Raw genomic sequence first — 21,094 nt, 5'->3', positions numbered from 1 at the left:
GATCAGAGCTTTTTACTTGGGCACTTGTTTTGATGGCACATTTTGCATTTTATTGATATGCAATATTGATTGCGAACACAATAATAATATAATGTATTGTCTGGCAGGAGGGGTCCTGGGAATATGTGCTGGAGAACCGCGGACATTTTCTTGTGGCACACATCCTCCTTATTCTTCTCCCCAGTGTTTTTTACATGGTGGATGGAGAGTGATAGCATCATCACTGCATTGCACCCACCTGGCCCAGCCTCAGGGAGAGAGCTAGACTCATCAGGGAATCAGCTAGATTTTCAGGGAAAGTTATGACTACATCTGTCAGATGTGGAGCGGTGTGGTGTCCATTTTGTTTTAGCACACCTCTTCCTGTAAATGAAGTTTATTCTGTCCACTGTTTCCACCATACTGGGTGGAGTGATGACATGATTCTCTGCCCCCTTTTCTCTGTCCATCCTGTCTTCAGAGAAATTACCAGACTTCATCAGTAGTTTAGAAGATAACTAAGTTTATTTACCCCCCCCCCCCCAGTTTGAACCAAACCATCGCCACAAGAGCTAGTGATGGTTACACAAATATGTCAAACATTGACACTGACCTTTACTTCACGCCAGTGGATAATCAGCCTAAAGTAAGCATTACTCGCATATAGGATATATGTATTGGGGATATTTGCAAACTGATGCAGCTATTCATGGTGTGCATGAAGTAAGGAACACAATTATGCTGCAGCTTGTTTCACTTACAGTAAACTATCTCCTTTCTTTCATTATAGTGCACAGATCTAATTCTGAATACGGGATATGATATTATCCAGCAGAGATTATTGGATGGCAGGAAAATGTGTAAGGATGTTGAGGACCTTTTGAAACAGAGGTGAGAATCATCAGTACACTTCACCATAATCCATGCTACTGTAAATCAGCTGGCTTCAGAAATCAGCAGCAGGCAGTGTGGTTTCTCAGAGTAAGTTGTCTTGGTGTCACCAGTTCCCATCAGAAAGCCTCAACAAATTTAGTTCTCCCCCGATTTGAAGCCCAGCTATAAAAACAATTACAGGGCTCCACTTTCATGGAAGTTAGTGGCTTATTTTGCAAATATACCTCCTTTGCTATCTGTAAATGCTTGCTAACGTGGCGTTATATAAGTAGCAATAACTAATAACAGACTAACAGGACACATCTTTTGTTTTGTTACAGAATCTCTATTTTTTATTATTATTATTATTATTATTATTATCAGTTATGTATGATTTGGCTATGCATAAGGAATATATAATACAAAATTCCTTTAATATGTTGGAAGCAGGAAAAATGGATATGAATGCATAAGGATCTGAGCGACTTTGACAAGGGACAAATTGTGATGGCTAGACCACTGGGTCAGAGCATCTCCAGAACGACAAGTCTTGTGGGATGTTCCCAGTATGTAGTGGTTATACCTACCAAAAGTGGTCCAAGGTAGAACAACCGGTGACAGGGAAGAAGGCTAGCTCGTCTGGTCCAATCCCACAGAAGACATACTGTAGCACAAATTGCTGAAAAAGTTAATGCTGGCTACGATAGAAAGAGTATCCAGTCAGAAGGACGACAGTAACCATGTTGATACCACAATGGCAACCTTCAAATATTGGCATGTTCAAACTGTTGACAACCTTCACATTGTTAACATCGTAACGTTTGTCATGTGAAATGTTGATATGCTGAAGATGGTTACGGTTAGGCGACATCTGGAGTGTTAGGGTTAGTCAGTGGGGAAAGGTTAGGGTTAAGCTGCGGGGGAGGGGTGTTAGACACTAGGGGGAGGGTTAGGGTTGGGAGTAAAGGGAAAAATACATACCGGAATTCTGGAGCATCACATGACTGTGTCGGAAGTGACTGTCACATGGCCGCCAGGACCTGGAAGAAGACGCTGGAGTCGCTGCTGCTTCCGGGAGAAGGTAAGTGGCCAGGGACAGTTTGTAGACAGTCAGCCCCTAGGTAAAATCCGCCACAGATCAAAGGCAATGTTAAAGATACAGTACTTTCACATTTTCATGGACAGTTATTTGGTAATCTGAGCTATCATGTGTATTATAGTATTATAGTACATTGCTGAGCTTTTATGTGTATTATAGTACATTGCTATAAATTAATGGAATACTTTAATATCTGTATAAATATCAGTTTAAAGCAAATCATTTTATGTAATTATTATAGTTGTTATTGTTAATAAATTGTTATTATTTAATATTGTTATTGTTTATGTAATGTTTTTGGAACAGACTGATTACTACACTGCTCTAAGTGTTACAGCCATTTACATAATGGGAAAACCAATGCCATGTTGTACATAAACAAAACACAAGTTTCCGTAAGTTTAAAAAAAAAAAAAAAACACAGCTTGCTTGTTACATGCTGTGTTTAGAAAATTAATTATTGTTTTATTTTTTACAATGAAAGAACTTGTTTTTCTTTAAAAATTCAAACAATATATATTGTTTTTATTTTTTTCACCTGTTTCATCATTTAGCAATATATTAGTAAAAGTAGTAGAGATACTGTACATGCCAGGGAGATTGGTATATTATTAGGGACAAATGACAGGTGGGTGGGGGTAGAAGTAGTAGTATGGTCAATTGTAGCAGTAGTATGTACACATGTCAAGTGGCTGAGGATAGTAGTAGTAGTATTAGTAGTAGTAGTAGTAGTAGTAAGGGCACAGGATGACATCTGGGTAGCAGTATTAATAATAGGAACAGATGACAGCCAGGGGTTTAGTAGTAGGGACACATGACTGCTGGGGGTGGTGATAATAGGGACACAGATCTCAGCTTAAGTAGTAGGAACACACAGAAGGGACATACAGAATGACAGAGGAGTGTACTCCTCTATCATTCAGCTCAATGGGAGATTGGGTTGAGTTGCATTGTGAACGCACCAACAGAAAAATTGCTCGGGAACAAGCCGGGTTGATGTGCAGTGTGAACCGGCCCAACCCGGGAATCAGCAAACACCACTGATTGGATGTTCCTGGGTCTCACTTGATGATGTCAGCAGCCAAACACACAGGCAGCACACTGCGGGTGTGATTCATTAGGTCTACATTGTCTAGATAGACAATGTTTGGGTAGACAATGGAAGATAGACAGGCAATAGATAGACAGGGACTGAAGGTCGACAGGGTCTGAAGGTCGACGCACTAAAGGTCAACTGGTAACAAGGTCGACAGGTACTGCAGGTCGACAGGCAATAGGTCAACAGGTACAGAAGGTTGACAGGCAATAGGTCGACAGGTACTGAAGGTCGACAGGGTCAGAATGTCGACATACTAAAGGTTGACTGGTAACAAGGTTGACAGGTATGAAGGTCGACAGGCAGTAGTCAACAGGGACTGAAGGTCGACAGGGTCAGAAGGTTGACATACTAAAGGTCGACTGGTAACAAGGTCGACAGGTATGAAGGTCGACGGGCACTAGGTCGACACTCATAGTCAAATGGTCGAAACATTATTTTGACTTTTAGGGTTAAGCACTTACTACGTTGGGTCGACTAGTAACAAGGTCGACAGCTATGAAGGTCGACAGGCAGTAGGTCAACACATTTTTTTTTTAGGGTTAGTGTCAGGGTTAGGGTTAGGCACTCACTTCAACACTTAGGGTTAGGCACTTATTCCGACGGGTCGACTAGTAACAAGGATTGACAGGCAGTAGGTTGACACTCATATAGTCAAATGGTCTGCACTTTTTTTTTAGGGTTAGTGTCAGGGTTAGGGACTTAGGGTTAGGCACTTACCCCGATGGTTACGGTTAGGCACTTACCCCGATGGTTAGGGTTAGGCGATGGTTAGGGTTAGGCACTTACTCTGATGGTTAGGGTTAGGCACTTACCCTGACAGTTAGGGTTAGGCACTTTATCCAACGGTTAGGGACTTATGCCGACGGTTACGGTTAGGCACTTACCCCGACGGTTAGGGTTAGGCACTTACCCCGATGGTTAGGGTTAGGCACTTACTCCAACGGGTTAGGGTTAGGCACTTACTCCAACGGTTAGGGTTAGGCACTTTCCCCGATGGTTACGGTTAGGCACTTACCCCAACGGTTAGGGTTAGGCACTTACTCCGACGGGTTAGGGTTAGGCACTTACTCCGACGGTTAGGGTTAGGCACTTACCCAGACGGTTAGGGTTAGGCACTTACCCCGACGGTTAGGGTTAGGCACTTACTCTGACGGGTTAGCGTTAGGCAGTTACCTCGACGGTTAGGGTTAGGCACCAGGAGGGAGGGTTAGGGTTAGGCACCAAGAGGAGGGTTAGGGTAAAGATTACGTCTAAAAAACAAAACCAACCATGTGTCGACCATTTGCATGTCGACCATATGAGTGTTAACCTAATGACCATATCGACCTTCATACCTGTCAACCTTGTTACCAGTCGACCTTTAGTGTGTCCACCTCCTGACCCTGTTGACCTTCAGTCCCTGTTGACCTACTGCCTGTTGACCTTCATATCTGTCGACCTTGGTACCAGTCGACCTTTAGTGTGTCGACCTTCAGTCCCTGCCGACCTACTGCCTGTTGACCTTCATATCTGTCGACCTTGTTACCAGTCGACCTTTAGTGTGTCGATCTTCAGACCCTGTTGACCTTCAGTCCCTGTCGACCTACTGCCTGTCGACCTTCAGTACCTGTCGACCTTGTTACCAGTCGACCTTTAGTGTGTCGACCTTCAGACCCTGTTGACCTTCAGTCCTTGTGTATCTATTGCCTGTCTATCTTCCATTGTCTACCCAAACATTGTCTATCTAGACAATGTAGACCTAATGACTGGATACGTCTCTCCACTGTTGTAAAAACATTGCAGGGGCGGGAAGGTCACAGAAGGGAAACCCAGATGAGAGAGCTTGATAGAGAGAAAGAAAAGAGAGGAGAGATAGGAAAGTCTATTCCACTGGAATCAGTGTGGATTTATGATTATAGGCGATATACCATGAAAAAAAGAAAATTTATCCCAAATGGACCTATGATTAGGTGCACAACAACATTACAGTCACATGGGGGGATAATGGGCCTGATTCAGACCCACTCGCGAGCGGCTGTCCGCTCGCAAGTGGGTCGATGTTCTGGACTGAGCATGCGCACGACGGAGGGAGCTCCGTCGTGCGCATGCGTCAGACGCGACGAGCGAAGGAAAGTCCTTCGCTCGTTGTGTCTGATCAAAGGGGGCGTGCTGTCGATGTTGATTGACAGCACGCCCCCTTTGGTAGGCGTGCCGGGGGCGTGCCTCCCTGACGGGGGCGTTCCCACGGGAACGCCTCCCGTCAGAAGCCGGCCCACTGACATCACTAGTGATGTCAGTGGGAGTGATTTTGGCTCTGATAGAGCCAAAATCACTCCGGAACTTGCGGTTGAAAACCTCAACCGCAGGCTCTGGCTCGCAGTTTAGATGGTCGCGATGGTCAAGACCATCGCGGCCATCAAACTGCACGCTCGTATAGCCTGTGGGTGGTGACCCACAGCTATACGAGCGTCCAGGAGGACGCTCCATTTTCATGGAGGCCGGCCCTCATTCAGAGCGTGCGCTCTGCTCAGAGCGTACGGCTCTGAATGAGGGCCAATATCCCTTAATAGGCAAAAATCTGTATATTAAGTTGTATTGGAGTACAGTTTGCCTAAAAATCCTGAAGGGAAGTGCTGTCACTGGGGGGTAAAATACAAGAAAAAAATGTATATATGTTGTACATTGTGTGTGTGGGGGGAAGGAAGCAAGACTTGGAGTTCAAGGTCACGGGATCCCTTCCAATTTCCCCTGTCTAGATCAAACAGGGGATCTGAGGATGGGAGTACCGCGTGAATTCCAGGGAGAGAGAGAAAGAGCAGCGCTGCCACTCTCTGAGATGTTAGCTGCAGCTCTCCCGTTACCAGCCGGCTTCTCGCTGGAAAGCTCAGACATGGCAGCCTGATAGAGAGGATAGAGAGATACCTGAGGTCCGTGGTCCATATAGCTGGTAACTGCAGAGCGAGTGTGTAGCGGGTGGCATGTAATCTGCAAATAGCGGGAGGAAGGACGCACATTTTGCCGGGAGGCTTGGTCACCATCCCCAGTCTTACCAGACTTGACCTTGTTGTGTCACACAAAGTATTTAACTGATGATTATCTATACATTTGAGTACAGATTAGTCCGTACATTTATGGACTCGTAAACCATTTTGTTGACAAAACTCGTAGATTATCACTGCACTAATTGTGTAACACTGAGTCTGCTGTGTTTCCCTAACCAAGTAAGATCATCTAATTATGTACTAGGGACTAGGGTGTTGCATCACAATTTATATTTATTTTCGCCACACACATGACTTTCAGATACAAACCTTGAACAACACACTAGGAATCTGAAGAGATTGATTTTTATCACATTTGTGATCAATTTACGAATTTCATTGACCTTAATTGGCATTTTCATATTGATGAATATCTATTACTTTTCATCTTTTTGTGATTGATCTTTACATCATTTGGGATCACCTATCGTCTATTATAATCCTGAGTGGATTTATATGTGTTTTTTTTTATGTACTCTGGCCCTCATTCAGAACCGCTCGCAAAAAGCGAACACTCGCTCTGAATGAGGGCGGCCGCTTTTGTTTTGAAAGCCGGCCTCCTGGCCGCTCGCTAAGCTGTGAGTTACCACCCACAGCTTTAGCAAGTGACCAGGTAATGGTCGCAATGGTCGAGACCATTTCTTTGCCTTGAGCAATGAAATACCTTTCTTGGAGTCTTACCAGATGCAAGATTGATTGGACAGTCCCAGTCACAATGTTGTGGCAACTGATCTGCAGCCTTTTCACTAAAAACTTCTATGAAGTCTTGATAAACCGCTGGTAGCTCTGGTGGAGTATTAACATTGGAACTCCAGGGCAGTGATACTTGGGGTAAATAATGCTGCTGGCAATGAGGACTCCATGCTGACAACTGCAGCATAGGCCAATCAATTCTTGGATTTTGTACCTGGAGTCAAGGCATACCTAAAATTATTCTATGAGTTACCCAGGGATCACAAGGAGTTCAATCACTTCAGAATGAAGGGTTCCAATAAGCAGGGACATCGGCAATGTCTAAAAAGTGATCATTCCCTCATGGATTCTGCTACCACCAATGGCGGGTAGAAACACAGGACGCTGAAGAGTTTTAACCGGTAGCTTGAATTCTTCAATGATAGCAGAGGTAATTAAATTTCCTGCAGCACCGGAATCAACAGGGGCAGATAGGTGCTGAGGACCTACTGTAGCTTGGTCTCAATGGAAACTGGAAGTAACAAGTCAGAAGCTGGAGAAGATTCTTTTAAAAGTCCCAACCGGACTCCTCCGTTACAGGTTAGGACTTGGCCGTATCAGGCAGGAACCAATGAAATGGCTAGGAGCAGCACAGTACAGACATAATTTTCCTCTCTATCAGTGAGTCCATTCCTCCTGCGACAGACGGGATCTATTGATTTGCATAGGCACGTCCACAACAGGTGAAGGTGGGTGAGCAGGGCTCAAGGGACGAAGACTAGAAAACTCTCTGCGGGTCTTCTCTCAAGATCTTTCTCGCAAACTTAAGTCTAACTTTACACAGAGGGAGATTAACTCCTCAAGACACTCAAAGTAAGTCACGTGTAGTCAGCTCATCGTTGTTAAAATTCTGAAACTCATGCCCAGAAGGCAGCTGTGAGCGCATCATTGTTCCAGTTTAACCCCCGAAGCTAGGGTTTGGAACTGAATCATGAACTGTCCCATAGAGTGAGATCCCTGATGGAAACATAGGATCTCAAAGGAAGTTGAGGACAATATTCCAGGCTCATCAAAAATCCTGCAGAACGTAAACACAAACTCCTTATAGTTGGACAATAATGGGTGAGCTTTCTCCCAGAGCAGAGGAGACCCAATTCAGGACTGGACCCATTAGCATAGATATGATGTAATCTATCTTCGTCCTATCCTGGGGAAATTATGTGGTAACAGTTCAAAGTGAATTTCACACTGGTTTAAAAACCCACAGCATAATTTGGGATTGCCATCAAATTTATTTGGTATGGACAGCTGGAGGCAGGAGGTAGTTGGAGTATGAACAAGATTAGCCGGAGCAGCCACAGGAACAGGCGGCTGAATAGGCAGTGATTGCTGTAGACTGTCAAGACGAGTGGATACATCTTGGAGGAAACATATCACTTGCTGCTGAGTAGCCTCATGACTCTCCATGCGGAAAACAAAGCTTTGGAGAGCCACTGACCCCACGACTTGATCACTAGTCAAGTCCATCGGCCTTGAACAAATTGTCAGAACAGAGGGGTTTTGCATTCCTGACTGTGATACTGGTAGTTCAGTGCTGTAATCTGGCAGGTCTTATATAGTTTCTGCGCATGTGCGCATAGTCTCTGGAACTGAGACTGGCAGGGCTCTGGAGATGTGCTCAGGTTGGTGAGACTCAGGAAATATACACAGCTCAGTGAGACTCAGGAGATATACACAGGTTGGTGAGACTCAGGACATATACACAGATTCTGAGACCCAGACAGGCACAAGAAGTTGATAAATACACTAACCAGAGACGCAGAGTCTAAACACACTGACAGTTTTATCCAGGGACCCCCGCAAGGAGATTTGGTTTTCGCTGCGTCCGCTGTGCAGGTTGCGGCCCTCTGACTGGGTCTCCCAGTAACGGTATCTGGACCTCTTCGAGAATGCTGTGGCATAAGCCCCAGATCCATGGACTGAAGTAACTGGTAGTAGTTACAGTAGGAGATGATGGAATTGGATCCGATGGTATTGGTTATTGGTCGGGAACCAATGGTACTGGTTATCGGATAGGAACTGATTATCAGAGCCGTAACTAGACTTTTTGGTGCCCTGTGCCAGAAAGAGCATTGGCGCCCCCCTCATTTTTCAAAGGGACATAATGCACCCAAAAAAGGACCGTGGCTTTTTGGGGAAGGGCCAGGGAAGTGATAGGAGAGGCCAGGAGATGCTGGGGATGAAATAAGAGGAAGCTACAAGCAAGAATGATAATAAACAGAAATTTGACAGGCCCAAACAGAGCCCCCTGACCTGTGGTGCCCTGTGCGATGGCACCGGCCGCACTACCCTAGCTACGGCCCTGCTGATTATGGGTAGGAACCGATTATGCTGGTTAGCGAACAGGAACTGATTATGCTGGTTAGGATTTCTACAGATGCAGGAGTCTGTGAATTCAGGCAATATCACAGGGATTTATTAAAAATCCCTTGCAGGGACAGAGCTTGCGATAAAGCTCTGTCCCTGCGAATCCCCTCCGCAGCCTTATCACTGTACTCACTGGAAATACAGTGACAAGGTGCTGCGCATGCACCGACCGGCCTCCGCTACACTCCCCTCTCACGCGATCGCAAACACCCCATTAGCCTCTCACAGCCCCCCACCGCAACCCCCCCCCCACACACACACTTAATTTCACTTACCTCTGGTTATGTCCTCCCTACGGGGCTCCGGTCAGCTGGTCTCCCATCCTGCACTGTGACCCGGTCAGCTGTTTTATGCAGCAGCTGACTAGGGTCACAGTGCAGGAGCCAGGAAACCAGCTGCCTGGAGCCCCGGAGGACATCACCGGAGCACCGATCACCGGCCCTGGACTTAGATATTATTATTTTTTTTAGCAGTGATCAGCTTGCGGTCTGTTTAGACCACACAGCTGATCACTGGAGCGTGGCTTCCGGCTCTGTTCTGCCTGTTAGAGCAGAGCAGGAGTCAGGGAACCGGGGGAGACCCTGGATAATGCCATCTCCAGGTGGCGTAACTATCACAGGGCTTCCCCAAGTATTTTTTCACATTTTATTTTTAATAAATCTCAGGTAGATCGCATTTCCCATTACAATTATGGGAAATGTGATCTGCTTATTAAAAATATGTGATAATTAGGGCTTGGAGTAGAATTTTACGAATTCTACTCCAATTGCCATTTAGTAAATTTAGGTGAAACTAAAATAATCTGAAAACTGAAAAGGGTGTGAAAACACCCTTTTTCTCTTTATTTTAGTAAAAATAATGTTAATAAACAGAGCCCCAAATCCTCAACCCTGCCTAACCTATCTCTAACTACAAACTAAACAAATACTCAAAATGAAATAAACACCCAAAGCAATCCTCCCTATAACACCTCACCCTGTATAACCTAACCCCAACCTATGTATACCCGGATCCCCCCCCCCCCAAAAAAAAATACACTTACTTAAATCCCCAAACAAAAACCCCATCCTAAGATACCCTACAACAGTAAACCCACTCCCCTTCCCAAAGAACTAGGGGGGCAACTATTCCCATGTGCCTTAAGGCCATGGTGTATCCAGCTAAGGATGAAAGAGGCCCGAAAATAAAACCCTGAACAGATTCTAAATCTAAACAAGCAGGATTAGTCCCTGGGGTGTGCAATAATATATTAGGAATGCAAAAACATGCAAACATAAGTTCACGGTACAATTAACAAAACCATGAAAATATAAATGAAGAAAAAACATATCAAGACAAACAATATGGTAAGTACAAATAAATCAAAACAAAATACAAAAACATAAGCATATATCAGAAAAGTAATTCTAGGAGGGTCGTTCCACCCCCAGCCCCAAGAACAGGCCTATGTTAAAGTAGTCCCCTCAGTCACACTAAGGCAAACTGTAACAAGCATAGAATAGAGAGGTTTTACAATAGATGCTCCCAGAGGACCGCTTAACAATGGAGGCCACGGAGATATAATAGGCTTGGCCAACATCAAATCGAGGAGAAAATAAACTCAGAGCAACACATTGTGCAAAGACGGCAGAGGATTCCAGATGTGCCACCTTCTGAAATTCCAAAGGAGTCAGCCGGGAATCAACATGATTACTGCAGTCCAGGAAGATGGAAGCAGAGCTCTCAGCCACAGCCATCTGAACCCTCACTGGAGACATATCTGATTGCAAGGAGGATAATTCAGCATGTAATTTAATCACCTGACCCTCTGTTCTGAGCTGGCAATAGCCTGAAGGAGTCTCTCCATGATACGCACAGAATAGAGATAGGATCTCAGTCACAGGGAGATCAGGGTAACACAGTAAAAAGCACTTCAGGAGTATCCAGGAGAAGCAACAGTCCCATCCATGAATGAAGCCTCAGACAGACCTGAATGGACACCAGCCACCGCTCCCCAGGATAGCGATAAGCAGGATGACTCAGAAGGAGGCCAGGGGCACAGAGTCCAGAGCAGGAACAGCCACCAAAAGACAGCGAGCAACGAGAAGCAATCCACAGGCAGAAGCCGTCGAGCCCTGAGGAGAGGGGAGAATACCAAACTGAAGAACAGCTTCCAAGATGGCCGCGACGTTCAGGCAATCCGGCCAGGGAAACAGCACCGCAGGGACAGAGGGAGACAGGACCACCGGCAGCTGGACAATAACAGGACCCAGAAGACCACACACCGGCCGGGGAGGCTAAGGATCCCAGGAGACCTTCACAGTCAGCGAGGGTGATCGGTAGGAGGAAGCCAAGATGGCGTCCCGGCGTCCGCAGCAGGAAGAGTCCCCGAGGCAGGACAAACCAGCAAGGAGAGGCAGACAGCAAACGGATATCCACCAAATCACCCCAAGGGACCAAAGAAAGATTCAACTTCAGGAAAAGGTAAGTAAATAATCTACCTGTAGCCGCAGGATAAGATATCAGGATTTCTAGGCTGGTGTACAGTAAGACTCGCGTCCTACTCCATGCCTATCCAGGCCACACCCTAAACCATTGAAGAGGGATCCTTTTGAATCCCTCCGCCATTGCCTAATTTCTTGGAGGCACACTAGCATTGCCGAGTCAGATTTTTCACCATTCACAGGGACAGCTGATCTTGAGAATGTTGAATTGCTCCGGCACTCACAGCGAGACTGAATGTTGACATAATGAATAGGCCCCTTAGTGAGGCAAAACATTTCAAACGTGATAGTGCCGTAAGTGCTTAAGGATTGTTCGCTGATTGGGAACAGACCTACTGTATTGCAGACGTGGGAGATAAAAAAATGCATGAGCTGGGAGATTAAAAGCAGTTGGCGGCAGCTGGCCTAGTCTGGGCATTCTGTTCTGACCAGGCATTAAGATGGTAGTAGAGATCCCTGGAGAAAATCTGGGTAAAAGGTATAAATGGAGAGGCCACAGGGACAAATAATGTGAGATGTCTGTGATTTATTGAGGGCATAAGTGTAAGATGATGGATGGATCCTTGGAGTCTTGGCTAGGAAAATAAAATGCTGGAACCTGGCATGCTGTTTCTCGCGACAGCTCTCCCCTGCCAGGACATCTCCACTACTCGCGCAAGAGGGGTGAAATGGTAATAGATATCCAAATGAGGTCATTCAACTCCCCCCTCAATTTATTACAAAGTAACATTTCCTTCCTCCGCCTAGGTCTCCTGCACCCCCAGACAAAGTGCACAATGGTAATATGAAGCGCTATGAAAATTAATTTTTGATACTTATGGTGAAAGCCTGAAAAAAAGACTTAGGACTTGTGGTGGGATACTCATCAGTATTGTATTGACTTTCCACAACTAGGATATATATAAACCTGTCCATACAGTGTATTCTAAGAGCACAAAGAAAGACAGGTCACTAACCCTTAACATAACAACCACTGAACATAATTTATATACAATAGTAAAGTACTTTTAGTACGTTAAATTCATTCCTTCATACAGAAACAGTAGGAATGCAGAATAAAAAAATAGTAAGGTGCCACTTTATTGGTAAATAAGGGTCTTTTTTACGGACAAACAACATAAATTCAAAAACTCTGACTGTTGCTGTAAATTAGGGAACCTGGACATCTATTATATGTAAAGGATAACAGTTTGCATCCTTTTAGTAAATGTCATGCAATTATTCATATGTAATATCCATAATATGGCTTGCCATTGTCACATAGGACAAATGCCTCTGTTACTCAGACATCTATACTCATGTATCATTATCATGATACAGTACTTAAGATTGGTGCAGTCATTTGATAAATTACCTGTGAATTTTCATTGCCAGGGCCATTGCAGAGGAAAAATACGGAAAGGAATTAGTTCAAATTGCGAGAAAAGCTGGAGGACAAACAGAAATAAAGTAAGAAGAACAAACATATAATAATGCCAGTGGTTGTAACTCAATAATGCAAAGCAATATGAAGTGCAAAATAGCTCACCCGTTTTACAGCGGGTGTGACACTTTTTGGAGGAGCATTTTTTTGCTCTGGTTAATGGGCTTATCAGAACTAGAGATGGGTCACCAACATATCAAACTGCATCATAGTCTCATTTTTGAAAAGCATGCAAGACCTGGCAACCCAGGTGACAGCTCCAAAATAAAATGATCATGACAATATCCAGCACTGTTGTATTTGCTGATGGAAATAAGGGTAATGAAGCATATTTTGATAATTATGGGACTAAAGCTGCGCCTCGAGACAAATGAAAGTTGTAGTTTTTCAATTATAACTTAATGCTTATAATAATTCCAGTAGACAAGGAGGAAAAGTAATGCCCAATCAGTGATGTACGGCCAGGTGAGTCAGAGATTTTCCTGTCATACTTAGGTATACTCCAGAGTTTTGACTATAAAAAGTATAATAAAAATGTAAAGAAAATATTATAAATATCTTCTTTGCATTTTTCTAATACTTTTTATAGTCAAAACTCTGGAGTAAAAAGTGTATGGTAGGTGAGGCACTGCCTCCCCTGTCTACCTTTTCCGCACATCCCTGATCAAAACTCACCAAATTTCCAGCACTATATACTGCTGCACCATTATATAATGCCCACATGTACCCTCAGGTTCATATATGTATCTGTAAATCTGGCTCTGATACTAGCCAGTGCCTCCCCAGCCATTTACCTCACTGCACATCACTGAGCCCAATACACCATAAAGCACTCTCCCTGAGAGAGCATTTAGTATAAACAATGGCTTTAGATTATGTCTTTAACGCTTGTTGAAGCTTTGTTATTTGGGAATTGGTTCTTATGTAGAGCCAAGAAGGAAAGTATCTTGTCAGTATTATTATTAATGTAACACCCAGCCTCCAGAGAGTCATGTAAATGTGTGCTGAGTGGGACCCCTTCCTTGTCACCAATCTTCGGTGCAATGCTTCCACCTTGTCTGGAGTTCCTTAGTTTGTAAAAGACTGTTATTGGGCCTAATTCAGAGATGAACGTACATCTGATGATGCCACAAAAAAAAAAAACGTACATTATGCTGTTAAGCTCCATCTCTAACATAAATAATAATAATATTTGTGGGCTCCATAGCAAATTTTTAAATGAGGCTCAAAGTGCGGAATTCAATGCTTTCTAGCCCCTATCGCGCCCGACGGAGCTATTCAATTCTTGCTCCTGTCGGGCACGATGAGCTGCCAGCGCTACATTTCAGCTCGCTGCCACTGGGGGATGAGAGCTTAAATGTGCGAAAAGTGACATGTTTGGGCGCCCAAACATCACTTTTCGCGATCGCGCCCAGCACTTTGATCGGGTTTAGCTGCTTTACGCGGCTAAACCTGACCTCTATGAGCGCGATCAGCACGAAAATCTTGGACAATTGCATAGCGGCCCGCGATCTCCTGTCACTTTAGACGGGAGATGCGGGCCACGAATACAATTGAATTCCGCCCAAAGAATTCTATGAGGCAAATCCACACCACTTCCCTCCCATCTTTCCCCCTCCTATTCCCACAGTTATATATGTTTCCATATGTAGTGATTTGTTTGCCACAATGTCTGCATATGGCTGTTCTATATAACTATAATAATAATAATAATAATAATTGTTTTTAGCTAAATGTTTCCATTACATTTTTCTGAAAGCAATTATTATTATGATAGTTATATAAAACTATAATAATAGTTTTTTGGAGCTTTTTGGAGTTTCCATTTTGTATATTTTTTAAAACACTCTCACAGTAATAGTTTCTTATATGCAGAACTGTACTGTAGTACACACACTACACAGACTAGGCTGAGGAGGTTGTTCTTGAATATAGAAGTAGAATAAATGTAGTATTGTGTAAAATGTGTAGTGTGGTAATCTGGTAGAATAGTCTAGGGAGATTAAGAAATTGCTTCAGTAATTTGTCTAAAGAGATGAGATTCAGAGTATTCTTTAAGGATTGGAGGCAAGAAGAAAGTTTTGTGCAAGGGAGGCATTCCAGAGTGGGTAATCTCGATGCTGCATTTAAAATAATTTATATGGGGTATATTTACTAAACTGTGGGTTTTTGTTGCCCATAGCAACCAATCAGATTATGCTTGTCATTTATCTAGCACCTTCTAGAAGATAATAGCTAAAATCTGATTAGTTGCTATGGGCAACATCTCCACTTTGAAAAACCTGCACAGGTACATGTACAATAGCAATGTATTTGGTATAGGATAAATTATGTTATTCACATATTTTAAAGATCTTTATTTTTAAAACAATATTTGTACTTAATTACCTGTATGTATGCTTATTCTAGCAAACTACGTGAATCTTTTGATACTTTAAAACAACGTAAGTATCAAACTTTATTCTTTAAAATTTATATGAACCTAGCTCACACCTGCCTTTTTCCAGGTCCTGGTGCAACAGGAAAATATGGCATACAGTGATATTAAAGCAGCATATCATTATTCTTTCATTTGAAACACAATATGCTCTTATGCACATTTTAAAATATCCAATTGAAAAATATATAATGTGTTTATGTAATACAGTAATAGGTTCAGAACCCCACCATGACTGCAGCTGTCTGTAATTATTTAAAAAAATACTTTTGTATGGTGAATTGATTTTTATCTCTCTATTATACTTTGAATGTTAGGTACTTGGGGGTAAATGTAATAATCTGCGGACTACAGCCATCGGCCAGCTCCGTGCGAGACTGCCCGATGTTTTAAAGTGGCAGCCATTTGAAAGGCAAAAGCAGGTTGATTTTGCCTTTCAAATGACTGCTACTTTAAAACATCGGGCAGTCTCGAACAGAACATGCCGATGCCTGCAGTCCGCAGGCTAATACACTTACCCCTTGATGTTTTAATTGAGGATGAGATGCTAATTATTCACAGGCAGCTGCTAATTAGCAGATATATTGGGACTAGTATATAAATCACTTCTCTTGGCCTAATGCAGAGGTTCCTAAACTCGGTCCTCAAGGCACCCTAATGGTCCAAGTTTGAAGGACAACCATGCTTGTGCAAAGGTGACTTAATTAGTACCTCAGTCTTTTGATGTAACCATCCAAGCTTAACCATGGATATCCTTAAAACCTGGACTGTTAGGCTGCCTTGAAGACCGAGTTGGGAACCTCTGGCCTAATGGGAACACCTTTGAGAAAGTTGCAAGTAGGAGCAGTGAAACGTGTCAGTAAACCTAACTTAGATCTTTAAGTTATTAAGATTTATTATGTGATGTCATCTAAATCCATTCAGTGGAAGGCTCAGAACAGGCTCCCCGGGTCAAAGTTCTGTCCAGCGTACACCAACGGGAGGTCCGCCTTGGACCCTAACCACCCTAAACCTAGCCAGGATCCAACAGGACAACCTCACATTGGTTTCATCCCAATTGGTGCAGGGGTGTCCAAATGCATCTCTAACAAACAAACAAACGAGCAGACCAATGAATTTTATTTATAAAATTAGCCAAATGACATAAGGTGTTACTTGTAAAACGTGCAGATTTTTCAGAGAATGTGACATGGGATTTCAAATTGTGAAGTTGTTAAAGGAAAAAACAACTTGTTTTTCTCTTTAACAATATTGCCACTTTACATCTCATGACAAAATTGTAGAAAAATCTGCCCTTTTGCCCTATAACATTTGGCCCAATATAATCAAGAATGGCTATATGATGTGTAACCTTTTTATGTACCTTTAATATGTGCCCCAATTTATTATTAGAAATTGAGAGTATAGGTCACTCGCACATCCAACTGGCGACAACACTGAGAGAAGAGCTGCGGAGTTTGGAGGATTTCAGAGAGAGGCAGAAGGAACTGAGAAAAAAGGTGAATGTTAAAAAATAGAATATAAGTAAAAAGTACTCAAAAATAATAACTTATTTCTAAATACACTTATTACAATACACATCTAGATCTAGAATAACAAATTGTGTACATTTACTATATGTTATACAAAATCCATTGCATTAATATTAAATAGCATAAATACACAGTACATGAGCCACAAGACTGAAGCGTCCAGTAGTCAAGTTATAACAAATTCCGGAGTTCATGTGCACAAAAAAAGCGGACGAGGGACAGAAGGGACGTGCAAGCCTAGGCTTAGTACAGTAGGGGCTTGTTCATGTAAATGCCGATGAGTCAGACCTGGGCATAGATGTATATACACCTATAAGGTGAAGATTGATATAAGACTGATGTGAATGGGCAAATACTCTCTGTAAAGCGCTGCGGAATATGTGTGCTCTATATAAATAACTGGTAATAAATAAATAAGGGGGGGTGTTACTTGTAGCTGCAGGGGGGGCTGGTGCAAAATAAGAGCTGTTGATGACGACAATCCGTAGCATTAACTAGACGCTTACATGGTTGGCTGATTACAGTTTGTCCTTCTTTAGCTAATTGTACTTAATTGATTTGTGTTGAAGCTCTTATGGGGGAGATGTATCAAGCCTTAGAGAGTAATAAAGTGGAAAAATTGTCCAAAGCACCCAATCATCTTCTAACTGTCACTTTAAAGATAAATGACAGCTAGAAGCGGATTAGTTTAGTTTGGACAACTTCTCCACTTTATCACTCTCTAAGGCCTGATACATCTCCCCCCTGTATGTGATATGTGTCTGTTCACATTTCTTACTTATTAATCATTTGCCAAAGATGGGGTTCCAGTCAACAGATAGACAGTGAAAATATAGACAATGTCTACATAGACAACAGATGTTAGACAGGCAATAGGTTGACAGGGACAACAGGTCGACACAGAAAAGGTCAACATGGATGGAGGTCGGCAGGTACAAAATGTCAACAGAGTCAAGAGTCCACACAAAAAAATGTCGCTGCAAAAAAAATTTGGTTGACACATTTTTTTAGGGGGGGTTTAGGGTTAATCACTTACCAAGGGTTAGGGTTAGGCACCTACTCCAACGTTATGGTAAGGCACCAGGAAGGAGGGTTAGGGTTAGGCACCTACTCTGACGGTTATGGTAAGGCACCAGGAAGGAGGGTTAGGGTTAGGCACCTACTCTGACGGTTATGGTAAGGCACCAGAAGGGAGGGTAAGGCACCTACTCTGACGTTATAGAAAGGCACCAGTAAGGAGGGTTAGGCACCTACTCCGACGGTTATGGTAAGGCACCAGGAGGGAGGGAGGGTTAGGGTTAGGCACCTACTCCGACAGTTATGGTGAGGCACCAGGAAGGAGAGTTAGGGTTAGGCACATACTCTGACATTATGGTAAGGCACCAGGAAGGAGGGTTAGGGTTAGGCACCTACTCTGACGTTATGGTAAGGCACCAGGAAGGAGGGTTAGGCACCTACTCTGATGTTATGGTAAGGCAGCAGGAAGGAGGGTTAGGGTTAGGCACCTACTCCGACGGTTTTTGGTAAGGCACCAGGAGGGAGGGCTAAGCACCTACTCCGACGGTTATGTACCTACTCTGACGTTATGGTAAGGCACCAGGAAGGAGGGTTAGGCACCAACTCTGACGTTATGGTAAGGCAGCAGGAAGGAGGGTTAGGGTTAGGCACCTACTCCGATGGTTATGGTAAGGCACCAGGAGGGAGGGCTAGGCACCTACTCCAGCGGTTATGGTAAGGCACCAGGAGGGAGGGTTGGGGTTGGAAAACAAACAAAAACATGTGTTGACCATACTTTGTGGTGACCATTTGTTTGTCAAACTTTTGACTCTGTTGACATTAAGCTATGTCAAGTCAACCTTTTCTGTGTCAACATTTTGTCCCTGTCAACCTATTACCTGTCTAACATCTGTTGTCTATCTAATTACTGTCTATATTTTATACCAAACCCCCAAAGATGCAGAAGATTGCCAAACATGACACTGCTAGCATTGACAATATGAAACATACATTTTTTTTGCTATAACATCTAAACTGGAGGAACAACACTGGCGTTTTGGGTACTCCAATCCCACATTTTATTGCTCACAAACCAAGTACTCACAATAAAAAAATCTGAAGATTGGCAGATGATGAGGGATAATGTTATCTGTACTTCAGCTGATGAATAAAATGTAGTTGTGTCATGAACCTTACACAAACATAACATACGCCGTGCACTGAATTGTCTCATACTGTAGCCATATCTTACACTGGCCACATATGCAGTGATGGACACAATTACGTTTAATGTACGCCTGCAGTCATAATGGCACATATGAGATCATTATAGAACATGTGACTGACTCAGCATGCACACATGTCTCTTTTGCTGCATTTTATGTCTGCGGTTTGTTTGTACAGTGCCTCCAAATATACATCAGCCCCTCAATGTGTAGAGGCAGCAGTTCAACAATTCAGCACCTGCTTAAGTGACAGTAAGATAAATCTTGTAGGTATGTCACATTTTATCACTTGTGATGCTTTTTAATTAATACATGTGGACCTGTCAATGAAGGTAAAACACATGCAGTAAGCACAGATAATGGAGACAAGGTGGAAAATAATAGCCAAAGGGAACTAGAATCAAAGTATGCATAACATACATGTCTATTAACACACAACTGCTGATGTAAATGGCCAAATATTCTATGCTGTGGAATATGTATGCACTATATAAATAACTGTTAGTAAATAAATAACTGCTGTCCAGTGCGCCATCTGAGTCTCTAATGCATGTCACATATTTCCACTACGGATTTGTCCACTATTTCTGTATTGCTCTCATGGCCACAATATTTCACCCAAGCTGGCCTATTTCCACACTTATGAAGTGATAGCCATCACTAGACAATATAACATGCACAGGTTTGGGTATAACAAGGGGTGGCAGTCGGGATGCCGTCGGTCCAAATGCTGACCGTCGGCATCCCGACTGTCTAATCCCGGCAGGGGTCTAATGACAGGCGTAGAGATCCTGACGCCTATCATTTTACCTACGCTGGGATCCCGACACCCGGCATACCGATCGAAGGTAACCCGGGCAGCGGGCACGGACAGCCGCGGGGGGGGAGGGTTAGGTTAGAGGCTCCCGGGGGGGACTTAGGGTTAGGCACCCCCCCGGGAGGGTTGGGGTTAGGCTAGGGGAAGGGGGGGTTAGGGTTAGGCACCCCCAGGGGGAGGTTAGGGTTAGGCACCCCCCCCGACACCTAGGTTTAGGCTGCGGGGAAGGGTGGTTAGGTTTAGGCACTTACAGGGGGGTTAGGGTTAGGCACTTGCGGGTTATTTTAGTAAATAGTAAAGATACTTACATGCCGGGATCTTCACTGCCGGTCTTCCGCTGTCGGGTTAGTACCTTAGATTCCCTAACCTGCACAGCCAAAAGGATCCCAAGAAATGAGACTGATATGAGGGCCTGATTCAGAGCCGGACGCCCTGACCAGAGCGCTCGCTCTGAATCAGGGCGCTCCTACCTAAACTTGGAGCGGCCTCCTGGCCGCTCGCATAACTGTGGGTGACCACCGAACAGCATAAGCGAGCGTCCATGATGATGGTCGCAATGGTCAAGACCATCGCGACCATCGGGCTTGCGACAAGACCAAGCGGTAGGGTCTCGCTGCCGCAAGCCCTGGAGTGATTTTGGCTCTATCAGAGCCAAAATCACTCCCACTGACATCACTAGTGATATCAGTGGCGCCGGACCCAGACGGTAGGCGTTCCCATGGGAAAGCCTCTGTCTGGCAGCCACGCCCCCTGCACGCCCACCAAAGTGGGCATGCTGTCACTCAACATCGACAGCACGCCCCCTTTGGTGCGAGACCCCGAGCGACGGCTTCCCCGACGCTCGCCGGGTCTCGTGCATGCGCACAACGGAGGCGCCTCCGTCGTGCGCATGCGCACTTGGGCACCATCGACCCGCTTGCGAGCGCTCAGCGCTCGCGAGCGGGTCAGAATCAGGCCCAGAGTGCTTAACACAAATTGTTTAGATGCTTTAATTTGGTCAGACAATAGAGC

General features: G+C 44.1%; 1 protein-coding gene across 1 annotated transcript in view; it reads left to right on the top strand.

Annotated features, from left to right (window-relative positions):
• The first annotated feature begins 571 nt into the window (after positions 1 to 571).
• The window catches only part of PSTPIP1 (proline-serine-threonine phosphatase interacting protein 1), a 47,991-nt gene continuing 27,468 nt past the window's right edge, over positions 572 to 21,094 (top strand). Inside the window, exons 1-5 of the mRNA XM_088444744.1 lie at positions 572 to 625; positions 770 to 870; positions 13,027 to 13,101; positions 15,485 to 15,519; positions 16,905 to 17,011. Of these exons, the coding sequence (XP_088300870.1) occupies positions 572 to 625; positions 770 to 870; positions 13,027 to 13,101; positions 15,485 to 15,519; positions 16,905 to 17,011 (372 nt within the window). The remainder of the gene's footprint in view (positions 626 to 769; positions 871 to 13,026; positions 13,102 to 15,484; positions 15,520 to 16,904; positions 17,012 to 21,094) is intronic.

This window comes from Taudactylus pleione, unplaced genomic scaffold (assembly GCF_031769625.1).
Source record: "Taudactylus pleione unplaced genomic scaffold, aTauple2 ptg000019l, whole genome shotgun sequence".
NCBI classification, from domain to species: domain Eukaryota; kingdom Metazoa; phylum Chordata; class Amphibia; order Anura; family Myobatrachidae; genus Taudactylus; species Taudactylus pleione.
This window is presented reverse-complemented; position numbering and strand designations above follow the sequence as displayed.